The 12,430-nt window shown below is 44.5% G+C and overlaps 2 protein-coding genes across 7 annotated transcripts in view; both read left to right on the forward strand.

The window, feature by feature from the left end:
* The first annotated feature begins 7,133 nt into the window (after window positions 1–7,133).
* On the forward strand, window positions 7,134–9,222 carry zgc:101100 (uncharacterized protein LOC445169 homolog). 2 transcript variants are annotated; one of them, XM_053853486.1, is made up of 4 exons: window positions 7,134–7,255; window positions 7,371–7,531; window positions 8,031–8,206; window positions 8,549–9,222. In XM_053853486.1, exons 2-4 carry the CDS (start codon window positions 7,378–7,380, stop codon window positions 9,050–9,052), a joined length of 834 nt encoding a protein of 277 aa, XP_053709461.1. In that variant the 5' UTR covers window positions 7,134–7,255; window positions 7,371–7,377; the 3' UTR covers window positions 9,053–9,222. The 2 variants fall into 2 exon arrangements, with proteins under 2 accessions (XP_053709461.1, XP_053709463.1); XM_053853488.1 differs by lacking the exon at window positions 7,134–7,255 and having other exon boundaries at window positions 7,256–7,531.
* Window positions 9,223–10,772: 1,550 nt separating this feature from the next.
* The window catches only part of csnk1g2b (casein kinase 1, gamma 2b), a 36,865-nt gene continuing 35,207 nt past the window's right edge, over window positions 10,773–12,430 (forward strand). For 4 of the 5 annotated variants that reach the window (XM_053858055.1, XM_053858085.1, XM_053858075.1 and 1 more), the window contains exon 1: window positions 10,773–10,938. The gene's annotated coding sequence lies outside the window, so the exon portion shown is untranslated. The remainder of the gene's footprint in view (window positions 10,939–12,430) is intronic. The other variant, XM_053858065.1, reaches the window with a different exon arrangement.

Here is a 12,430-nt window from a genome sequence, read left to right on the forward strand (position 1 = left end):
TCTTGCTCATCAGCACCTTTTGTCTGAGATTATGTGATTTATTTGATACAGAGGAGCAGAACACTGTCCACTGGTCATCTTGAGCAGTTGTCTCCGCCCTATAGTTAATGTAACAGCTTGCTAGAACACTCTCCAGCAGCAGGTGCAGTGGCTGTAACCGCTTTCTTCAGCAGATGTGGAAAAAAAAATGTCAGTGAAATGCTAAACGGAGAGGCCCATCCTTTCTTCGATGTGTTTGCCTATTAAGCCGAGTCGTCACATGTCAGGATGCATTTCCCCAGGCCAGGCCACGGACCCCAGGTATGAAAGGGGCCACTTGGCTGGGATCAATAGCAACACAATGTTGTAGTGACAGGGAGGGGGGCTTCCTAGTGTTTACGCAGGGTTGCTGAGCTCTCCAACATGTGGAGCAAAGCAGCTTAGAGGGTCGTCTTCATTATCAAATTCGATCAGAGGCACTCCTTCTCTCCCTCTTCACTATGATCACCTTTGACTGGTGGGGGTCAGTGAGGGACACTGCAGAGCTGGGACCCCTGCTGTTCACTTTCAAGTTCAAGTTCTTCCGCTGTGGAAGAGATCCAACAGAACCTCAATCAAACATCCTCTCTGTTTGATAAATACATCTCTCATGCTGCTCCACTCTTCTGGGGGAACACAGATGGGGTAGTTTGTGCCCCGGACGGCGATTGAAAGACAGAAATAAAACATGCTAAATATGAAGGTCATTTTAATGTAATACATGACATTTCACAGTTAATATGTGCATATTCATCACAAAAGTCAATTTCATTTTTTATGTATTTTCCCAAACTATATACTATTATATATAGTATATATAATAATCATACTCATGTCATAGTATTTCCCAGTGTTGTTTTTCTAGGTTAGAGTTTTTATCCAATCACAATTCAGCTAGCTTGTGTCATCATGTTTGGTGAACTCAGCAGCAGCAACAGTGCAGGTGCAGGTGGCCTCAGAGGAACAGACACATGTAGCTGATGAATAGTTGTGATAGCCAATCAAATCAGGAGTTGGGGACAGCAAGGTCATCTAGCTGGCCTGACGTTGAACGTGACTTGTACACGTCCTGTGATTGGATACTCATACCGTCATTTACGGACTCACCACACTTGCTCTCGAAACCCTGTGGCTTAAACATGTACGGAATTTTATGGGCAAACTAGCTCCAGAGCAATGAAACCACCGATGTGATGTGGCCGTCTTGTTGAAGTGTTTCTGATACGAAACTGAGACTTTGCAAATGAGTGTACAACAGGGCTTCCACCACGTATAAACTAGCTTGGCAGTGCGGCACATCTTTTTTTGTCATATACAGTGGTTCCTCGGTTTCGAACGTCCCGGAATTAAAAAATTTTTTTTTGCTTTGTTTTTCGAACAAAAATCCAGAACTTGAACGCCCCTGAAAAAAGAAAAAAAACATAATGTGCGCGGACCGATCAGCTGACCCACGACGCGCTTTGTTATTGTGTGTAAAGCAGCCTCTGTATGCAGACGTGTCCCGTTAGCTACATTTACTGACTGTTTTTTCTTCATATTGAGGTGTAAAACCTTTCCTGTCTCCGCACTGGACTGTGGTAGAGTGTCACAGGGGAGGTGCTCGCTCTCCACACCTCCGAGGCTGGAGCGCGCACTCCAGGGTCAAACTGCACAGAAGCGCACATTCAGAGCTGGACACGCACCGGGCACCTCTTCACTTCTGGAGAGACGTCACTCACTCGGCAACCCCTCCCACATGCAGCGGCCACACACATAGAGGAACAGCACACCTGCAGCAGGTACTCTACATTCACTCCTACAAAAGCCTATTTTAAGGCTTGGAACGCATTATTTCTTTCTCCATTAATTGTAATGGGAAAAATTGATTCAGATTTCGAACAAATCGCTTCTCAAACGGCCGTCTGGAACGGATTGTGGTCGATAACCGAGGTACCACTGTACCTGTGTATGGGGGTGGGGGTGGACTTGACTGAAGGCCTAGGTGTAAAATGCATGGCCTGCCACTGCTTTTAATACTCTCCTTGTCTGCTAATTTCTTACATTATTGTGAACGTTTTGGTCTTCCACAACTTTCCACCTCCTCTCATTCAAAGTAGCAGGGATAGACTGAGAGAACCTTCATTGCTTTCATTTAGGCTGCTCTTTGGGGCAGTTTTCTTCACGATATATAACAGTTTACTGAGCCAGAGTACTTCCATCTACTCTTAAAGAAAAGATTCTTTTTTTACTTCATGAAGTGATGTAAAAAGGTGTTTCACAGCTGTGGTGGAGAGTATTCTAGCGCCAGTAAAATCTGGTTCTGAAGTACAGAGCAACACTACAGAGGAGCACTTCAGAGTGCATTTCTGTCGGTGCTGATTGCTGTTTGATTTGTCACCTCTAAAACTCTGAATATCAGTTTGTTTGCATTGTTCTTTCAAGGGCCAAGTTAACCCCTGAGCCCCCGCCAGGCCCGTTGTGTGTGCCCATGACCTCTAAACACCCCAGCTGCTTGTCCTGCTCCAGGTCTAATCTCTGAACACTTTCTCCCAATTAAGAGTCTGAAACTCACTCGGCCGCGCGTATTGAGCCAGACTCTCCCAAGAGTGGGCCCAAGAGTCGATGACATGAAGCTACCGAGGGAGAGATTTGGGTGTGATGAGTCTGCTGGCAGAGAACCCAGGCTGGATCAATGAAATCTGACTAATCTTGGTCATGTTTGCCTCGTCCTCGTTGATATTCCTCTCTGAGTTTATGTTTGGGATTGCTGGTGTGTGTTCGCAGGCAGTGTTGGTCTAAGCCCGGAGCCAATGTCAGGGCTTCACAGCATGATCCCAAGGCTTAAGGAGAGCCACTGACCCGCCAACCGCTCGCCGTCCTCTTTCAGGTCAAAGGCCAGCCATCCTCATCGATTGCCCCCCTGAAGAAGAGGTCTTAGCCCCGCAGCCTGCTCGCCCACATGCTCCCGGACTGACACCACGGGTCCCAAAGGCCTCCCAATTGTGTTTCGCATGCCGATTGATCCAGTTGGAGTCCAAGGAGGGGGGAGATCCTTTCATATACAGAGGTCCCCCATGACAGGCTCTTGTCAGTACAAATTTCCACTATTGATAACTCATTAGAGAAAGCCAGAACATAAGGAGGAGGATTTCCAAAACATCTGTTAGACAGAAGACTTTGACAGAAGAAAAGAGGCTGAGCCTCATACAAAAAGAGTTTAGCTCCCCTACACTCATCTTGCTGCGCCCCAGCATGACTCACACTTTAACAACAGGTGGATCAGAACACCGCTTGAAAAAAGTATATGTAGACAAATAGATATAAATAGATACATGCAGATATATAGAGTTGATATAGATATCTTCCAAGATATAAAGATGAAATGAACTACGCAGACGGGTAGATTGAAGGTGGTACATGGACACTTCATACATAACAGTTTTCATAGCCATCATTTGTCATTGTCAAATGAGACATCTACGGTACATTTAGGAGCGCCGTGAACACACAGCAGCAGTGAGAGCATTCAAAATGTTGGTAAGTCGACGTTTTGTAACCAAAAAACCCAATTGTACATCTCAGTAAATACTGAGAACTGCAATCCACATCTTAAATGGGGAGTGCAGTAATAGATTTTTTTTTGTTCCTTTGTAAGTCTGAAAGAACCAAGGGATCACCACCATAATCTAAGGGCTTCTTTCCTACTCCATTTCTGATATATCCTAACAAATTCATGAACTATGTCCTTAACTTTTTGACTTATGTTGCACACACAGGCAGACAAACCAACAATAGAGGGTCTCCATCAACGTTTTGGAAAGTAACCCGGATGCGCGTAAACACCGGGTTTTGTCAACAACAACAAATCTACCCTTCATTATCCACAACTGTGCACTTTCCTCTGACAACCTTTGGCATCGTTCTCCCATACACCATTTTCCTCGCAGTCACTTGGGACTCTCATCAGTACATATGCTTTGTTTACCTGTACCTCCACCATGGCGACTTCCAGTTTTGATGATGCGGCGTGAAAGGCCTCTATTGAGATCAGTGACAATGTGTTAGAAAATGCTGAAACCACCAAGAAAAGATGGGGTGCTGATTCCAGGTGCATGAACTCCAAAAGAGAAACACATTTCCTCAGTGGTTGAGCCTCTAAAATTGGTGACATTATTTGAGTCCTAACAGCAGCTGCGCATGCACTGAAGTAGCTAGCTGGTCTCAGTGACTTAACATGAATGAGGATTCTTCACTTGCTTTCTGAATGTCCATTCTGTTGGTGGCTGCGGTTAATAAACCTGCATGCGTTCACCTGTTCAGCCCCTGATGTGACTGAGTCTTTGTCTGTCCTCCTGGCATGTGTAAGATGATCCCCTAGACGGAGGAGAATTTCAGTTAAGCTGATTCAAACACAGCTGGAGGGGGAGAAATCCTGTAACTCCTCATTTTCCTACATGCGAGATACAGGCCGATGTCGCACCACAAGTCTGCGGCAGTGAGATGGCCGAGCAGCTAATTGAAGCGGTTGGGTAGGAGATGAAGTGGTCTATGAGAAATGATCCAAAGGGGGTGGAGAGTGAGGCAGTGCTAGTGGTTCTGGGATGGGGAGGGTCACACACAACCACAGTCTTTGTGTGTCTTTAATCCCCCCAGCCAACACAGCTTTGGCCAGGTTTCATCATGAAAGTGCCATGAAATAACTACTTTTTTTCTCTCCTCACAGTAAATCTCCTCTAATCCTGCGGGCCGTGGAGACAAAGGCCTCTGGGACCTAATCCCGGAGCTTTTAGTGAGGCTGAGAGGCTGCTCGACGGAGCCTCTTCTAAATGACTTATTTCTATTGGACACTAATATAGCTTGACAGCCAAGAACAGCAAAAGGAGACTGAAGAAAGAAAGCGGTGGAAGAAAGAACACAAACATTTTCACATATTTAGGAAGTCTGAGCTGTTGATTGTATGTGAATGTGAGTGGAAGTCGTACAGCTGCAAACACTGTCACAAAGGAGGAGCGAATATTCATCGACAGAATGCAACCATTTACATACAAGAGTTTGGTAGGAACTCAGAAATGGGAGTAAATGAGAAACTTGAGCATCGGCAACAGTGAACAGAGAAATAGCATTTTGAAAAGTCAGGGTCTAGCGGTGGAATGTGGGCTTGACAACCGACAGGAGGATGTGTCGACATTATTAACACAGGTCCATCTTGCATGCTAAAGTTGAGCCCGTTGTCGCCACATTCACTTCTGGATCAGTATAATAAAATATCCAATGGCGCGTATCATAGAACCGTCCTTCATGCCCTTGCTTATGATGTATAGTTTTGACAACAACAAAACAACCATTTAATTTTACCTCAGAATGTTGTGAGCAGCCTCCTTCCTGGCTTGCAAACACCAGCAGCCACAAACACTTTTTCTTACTGAACAAAACATTTTCTATTGTGAACATGAACATGATAGAAGAAGGATAGGAAAACTGTTGCACTGCACACAAGTTGCTCCTAATATGGCATTTCGATTCTCAAATTTTTATTTCACTTTTCATTGGTTGGGTATTGTTGCGTTTTTCTCAGTAAATCTTGGTTCTTAAATATACACAGTTAAAAACTAGAAATGCACTGGGACTGATCAGTAGTTCAGTTGGCAAGGAGTGCAAATTCCCTCCCAACTGAAATTTCTTCCTCCTTTCCATCCCTGCCTTCGTACAATAAATGTTGAAAATATAATGTAGCAATCTATTAGCTAAAAAAGGCAGTCAGTACAGTGGTACATTCCTGTATATCGGTCCAACATCCCTCATCCTGCAAAGCGTAGCAACAATTATTAATATAAGTCACTCAACACAGCAACACGTGACACTGCACACACACACACGCCCCTGCTATATAACTATATAACTATAAAACTATAAAATACAACTATATAACGCAGGAAACACTAGGAAACACTTTCCTAACTGGTGGGATCCCCACTGACCATGGCAATAAATTTGATTCTGAAATTTGATTCCGATTCTGAGAAAATATGGCAGGCATCGCACACATGTTGTTGTCACAGAAATAACCAACTTTGTTTGTTGCCCAGAGGATAACAATCAAGATATCGCTTTTGAGTATCGAACTCAGGAAATGAGTACTTTATTATGTGCCTCCCAAGAGGCTTGTGAAAACATAAGCGCATCCCAGTGATTGACAGATGACATCCTGCTCAACACGTTGCCTCCACTGAAAAGCCAGTGACCCTGGATCCACAAAAGAAGGTCTTTACTCGTGTTTTTAACGTTTGCAAACTTGAATCATAGATTGTTCTCTTGGCCTGTTCACCGACGTTCGCTGCCCTGTATTAAAAAACCTAGAGCAGTGATGCTGGAAGACTTTTGGCCCTGCAATTCCATACTTCAAAATGTGCATTCGATGATCGAGTTAGAATCATCTTTTTATTCTAATAGCTCATCTGAAACCATACAGTGCACAATAATACCCTGGCACTATCATGACATCACCCTCAAAGTTTCTTCTGCCCACTACTGCTGCGGCATCTTCACATCCAGCAACTTCATCCTGTCTGAATGTGCCTCATGTGACCTTAAATGTGTTCATGCTTAACAATCACCGCTGTCTACGGTGGGTTTGTGACAAACAGAAGTGCAATACAATGATGGAAAAGTTATCGTGGTAGAAGTTCGGGTGTAGCACTGCCATCGAAAATGACTGGTGTGCTCTTATGATACACATGAGGTTTGGTTTCAAGACCGCGATGAACCTCTTGCTTTCACCGAGCTGAAATGTTTGGCAGAATGGTCCTCAGTGAGATTAAGTTCACGGGGTGACACTGAGCGAAATATGATGGCCAAACAAACCCATAGAAGAGAAGAGCCGGGTCTGAAGGGGGTCTGTCGAAGGCATCATGGGAGAAAGCAGCAGCACAATCAAAGGCTGTTATTTTAATCTGTCCAGCCTTGGAGATTAGCTGGCCACATTGTTTTAATGGGGGGTCGCTTGTATGGAGATCCTTGGCATAAATCTCTCAAGTTCAATAGTTCCAAAAAACTTGAGCCCCCACCCCGCCCCTGCAAGCAGCCACCCTCCCCTCGTCCCACCTAATCCAGGCTAATGCCTTTCTTTCTATTGGGTAATGGCGAGGGGAGCATGGGTAAGTGCTTCTTAAATAGTGGTGGCTATTGGGGAATCTGATCTTGGACTCGAAGAAGAGGAAGGAACCAGGACGCACTTAAGAGATCTGTTCTCAAATATCAGGTAAAACAAACGACACAAACTCGACTACAGATTTCAATAAGCGGCTGCGTTTTTTTTTAATGCAGACATTGAATTTCCCTGTTTTTCATCATTGAATTCGTGTCCTCGCTTTCAGGTTGATCATGAACTCTTTACATTTGAGCCGTGGCGGGTTTCCTCTTCGTGGCGTCAACGCGACGCCTCTCGACTTCAACCAGCAGGTGGCAGAACAGTACAGCGTGTACTCGGCGGCCAGTCCCGCTGTCCACACGCTGAATGTGGCGGAGAGGCTGGCAGGTAGGTGACACGCAATGCTAGTAGTGTTGAGTAGTAACGGCTAATTGGAGGAGCAGTGTTATTAGTGCTGACGTAGAAGGAACCTAAGTCCTTGCGGCAATAGTTGTTGCCAGAATACACAACGGTCAACACAGGATGGAGGAAGGCAGATCATGCCAGTAGAGGAGGAAGACTAGTGTATTCACGCAGTAGTTTAAATATTGTTGATGGCTCAAAAATCGTACTGTTCTACTAGGTATTCCTGAAAAAATTGGAGCTAGAACAATCTCAGTGCAGAGCCCATAATGGTACTCGTGCTTGTAGTGGTGCTGAATAGGTCACTAGTTATAAAACAGTTTCGATTGAGTGGTAATATGGTATTGTAAAGGTAGAAGTAGCACCACTGTTTTTCTTGTTCAAATAGCTGTGGTAATTGTTGTGGGAGAAGTAGTCCTCGTACGTTTAATTCATCTACGCAGGACTTTATCAACATGCGTCTTCTATCTCTTTGTCTGACCAGAGCTGATTCTGGAGGCTCGGTACGGAAGCCATCAGAAGCAGCGGCGCAGTCGTACGGCCTTCTCCGTCTCACAGCTGCAGGCTCTGGAAAAGGCTTTCCAGCAGACTCAGTACCCTGACGTGGGAATGAGAGAGAGGCTTGCTGTGTGCATCAACCTGCCCGAGGCCCGGATCCAGGTCAGAACTCCCTCCTCTAGTCAATACTCAATGTTTTTAGTTGTTCTGTTTTTGTTAGACGTGGTGGAGAAATGTAGTGCTTGGAGACCCAATTAAATTGAGTGTTGTGTGGCTTAGACATGTGTTGCAAGTGAAAACAACTTAGCAAGCGACCACTCAGACACAGGTCACTTCAGTGTGTCCGATCCACGGCAGAAAAAGCATCTGTTTATACCAGTGTCGACCCAAAGTTAATTTAACATGTCTATTTCACTGTGAACGCGATGTGGCAAATAAATTCAAAATATACCAAGCCTTAGTTGGTTTAAGAATAACCTTTGTGTTATATATATATCCCTTCAGGTGTGGTTTAAGAATAGGAGGGCAAAATTTCGTAAAGGTCAGAAATGCCCACCACCAGTCTCCAGAGAGCAAAGCCTGGATGAGGTAACGCAGACCAGCCAGGAAAAGCAATCAACAGAGGACAAAAGGGACACCCCCACATCCCGATCTGGGAGCAGCAAGCCTCCTCCTTGCTGTCCTGTGCCTCAACTGATGGATAAAAAAAGGGATCTTCTCGCTTCCCATACTGACTCTGAAATCCCCCGATGTCACCTGCAACCAAACAAACCACTTCCTCAATTCCACATCATGCCTGAGGAGTTCTACAATGATCCTCTTTGTCGACCCGTTCTGGGACTGCTGCCACCTGCGCTTGCTGTTCCACCTCTCTTCTGGCCAATCATCCAGACCCATGGCTCAGCTGATAGGGACTCTTCCATGACACTTCATCAGAGACTCTTCCCTTCAGATGACATTCATCCAATGAAACATCATAACCTGGGATTCAAACTCACTAACTACTGATCATTTCTCCACTGTAGCAACAGAGAATTTAGCAGTGCCTTTTCATTTTAATATTTCAGAGCTTCGATTAAGTAGATGACTGCTAATATTCTTGTGTAAGCATCTACAGCAAACTACACATTTTGGCTTCATTTCATGGAGCACAGCATCTTTAAAATGTAGAATAAAGTATATTTTCTTTGGTGTTCCTGCTTGGTTTTGTTTTGATCTGCCACTTAAATCTGACCAATAATCATCAGTCCATCCTGAAGAATGAGGTTAGTCACTCGGAGGAGGATGCCAGTGGTGGCAGAGCCCAACATTAAATGGTGGAAGTCAAGGCACAAAGAGTGCAGTTCAGTGTAGTTCAAGGCTCTGGGTGCTCAGGAAGAACTTTCAGAGGGGTGAGACAGCACAGCGGACGTAGTGAGTGAAACTGCAGCGACAGTGTGCGGAGTATTATCAGGGAAGAGAATGGAGGACGAGGAGCTTGATGATTGTGATTGTGAATGATCAGGATAAAGATGGAAGCAAAGAAATTATGGGATAGATGGATGAGGAGAGCAGATCGGGGTTCTTGGAGTGTAGATGTCAGGCAAAGAGAGAGTGGTGGCTATGTCTAAGGCAATTGCGAGAGAATGGATGGCAAGAAAAGGAAAGAAGGATGTAGGCAGGATAGGCAGACAAAGGGACAACCTGACATCTTCATGTCAGCGTGGAGCTCACTCTCGACTGAGCGGTGACATGAAACTGGACGCAGCCAATCGAGAAGTGATCCGACGGTGTAACAGTGAAGCACAGGGGCTGTTTTGACATTTCAAAATGCCAGCTTTAATTCTTAGGGATAAATCAATTACTCATCAATAGCAGTCCTCACCCAGTCCGCCCTTTGTTTGGACCCGAGATCAACAAGGTTAAGAGCCCCTGGTTCAGAGACAGTAGTGCTGACACAAATACAGGATGTTGTTAGAAGTGGCAGAGACAGACAGTAAGCGTAATTTAAATAGAAAGCTGATTGCTCATCAGAAGAAACAACTTTGTATATTCGACCAAAAATAGAGGGCTTATCTGCTTTCTCAAATCTTACAGCAAGTTGTTGGCGGTGAGTTTGTGCACTACGTATCTCTAGCATGTGCATATACAAGTTGTTTTTTGTTTGGAACTCCTGAAAAATGGAGAGAAAATATAACCATGGTTGCTGAGCTGGAGAATCCACTTTGTTTCCTCCTGTAGCAATACACTGCTGCTAGTGCAGACAACATTCACTCAGGGTCTGCCTACTTCTATTTGGAGAAAATTAGTGGGGAAAAAAGATCCAAAATAGAAGGAGGTAAAAACGTACATAGGTACTGCACTTGAGTAATTTACTTTGTGTTTGTCGCCCACTGCACTGCAACATCTCTATATGTCTCTGATTGCTGTATGCGCTTCTCATACTAATGGCTAACAGGGTTGTCAACAGGAAGCCAAAGTAGCCACAATATAAACCTTTCTCCTTTTTGCAACAATGTCCTCCCATATTGTAGGAAACAAACAGCAGATTTGAAGGCTTTGAACAATTTATTTTACCAAATACGTTTAAATTGTACATTCAGCAATCGTGTAACAAAAGTATGTAATGTACAATGTATGTAATGTAATGTATGTACAAAAATCTGTATTAATTTGAGAAGTATTTCTGATCAACAGTCAGCACATTCGATGCGGTGTATCTATTCACAAAGACAGATACGCCAGCTCTTTGCGTAGCAGTGCTGCGTGATCCACAGTGACGCCGCCTGGCTGTCGGCAATTGAGGGAGGCTTAAAGAGACAACAGTGAAATCATAGCAAATGAAAGAGGAGATAAATTCAATGATCGATGAAGGAGCATGACTTCGACGGCGCCTTGGTAGCCAACAGTTGGAGGTAACGTCCGTTGTCTCGACGCAGCCATGAAGCCATTCCGTGTTGTTTTTATTGAACCGTCTTCGCCGTCCATGCTAACGCTCCGTGTGCTAGCCAGTGAGCTAGGCGGTGGGAGAGACCCGGCTGCCGCGGCTAGTGCCGCCGCCCGTTTAGGATTAAGGAGTTAGCCGACAGTGTTCGGGCTAATGGCTTCAACTGAAAAAAAAAAAACAACAACAACACCCTTGTCCAAGAATTTCTCTTTTCGCGTCGTTATGAGTTGAAATCTTGTCGCGACGTCGCCGAGAGTTATTACTCAGTAATATAGCATTGATCCAGTGTGGCTTCGTTCGAAAAGACAGCATTCGGTGTACCATCGGGCGTGTGTCCCGCCTAGTTAGAATTACGGATTGAGATTGTGAACGGAAACACATTTCACCTACAGAGAACGATAGCATGAGTGTTGTCGTTAGCGCGTCCCTGAGGCCAAGAGGAGCGCTGTTTTGGTGGGCGCTAACTAGCTTAGCTCAACACCCTCCGTACACCTCCGTTTTTGTCAAAGCACACGCCGCATTATTTCACAACTGCTGCCCCGGAGAATCTGTCTCTATACGAGCTATGTGGAGTAACCATCTGCAGGCCATCGGAGTGGAAGCAGAGGGTCTACGATGAGCATGCTAACCAACGCCAGGATGTCTTATGAGAGTCTGGCCTTGCCTCCGAGGTAGCTGTGGACATTTGCTTTCATGAATGAGCTCGAGGTCTTCCTTTCCCCTCTTTATTAAATGCTTACAACGGACTTACTGGCACCTAACATGTTGAACAGCTTTACCATTTCAGATGAACGCGAAGAAACAGCTGGCAGCTACAAACTAGCTGTGTTGGCTAACATTTGTACTAGTGCACTTGTTTCTGTATAGAATCTTCTTCATTCAACATTGATAAAACGGTTGTGTACGCTCTGTAATGTGTTATTGAAGACGTCAAAGTTAGCTTTCAGTGGTATCGGGGTGTGTTTTGGCTGTTTGAAGAAGCCACACCAAAGACACTTGAAGGAGTAAGCTTTTTTTTTGTTCATCATTAAATATCTAGTTGAAAAACGTTCTCTGCTGTCAGTCGTGAGTCAGGGATAATTTCGCAGTTTGCAATTCGTGCCAGAAGTAGTGGCATGCTTTTTAACAGGTTATTGAGGGTTGGGTTGGGAAAATATAGTACAGTATTTCACTGTGTGCTCCTGATCAACCAAAATGAGAAACAAACCTGTGTGTGTCAGAGCGATTTTTTTTTTTTCTTTTTTTTCTACTGAATCATTTAATCTGATGGAACTGAATGTCCAAATGACAACTAATGTTTGTTGAAATAACAAGATTCCCACTTCCTGGTGACCTTCCTTGTGACCTAATTTGTCATTGTTTAAATGCAGAATTAGAGTTTCTTTCTCAGTCAGTTTTTGTTTACTTCAACATCCGATACACAGTGTAAATTAAATCAAAAGATTGCATTGGACAAACTG

This window comes from Synchiropus splendidus, chromosome 1 (genome assembly GCF_027744825.2).
Source record: "Synchiropus splendidus isolate RoL2022-P1 chromosome 1, RoL_Sspl_1.0, whole genome shotgun sequence".
NCBI lineage: Eukaryota > Metazoa > Chordata > Actinopteri > Syngnathiformes > Callionymidae > Synchiropus > Synchiropus splendidus.

What these genes read in the sequence shown, in the direction of transcription:
- zgc:101100 (XM_053853486.1), top strand. Translation starts at nt 7,378, where the DNA reads ATGAACTCTTTACATTTGAGCCGTGGCGGGTTTCCTCTTCGTGGCGTC. An exon ending in TGTGGCGGAGAGGCTGGCAG is followed by an intron (nt 7,532 to 8,030) that starts GTAGGTGACACG and finishes TTGTCTGACCAG; the next exon opens with AGCTGATTCTGGAGGCTCGG. An exon ending in TGCCCGAGGCCCGGATCCAG is followed by an intron (nt 8,207 to 8,548) that starts GTCAGAACTCCC and finishes ATATCCCTTCAG; the next exon opens with GTGTGGTTTAAGAATAGGAG.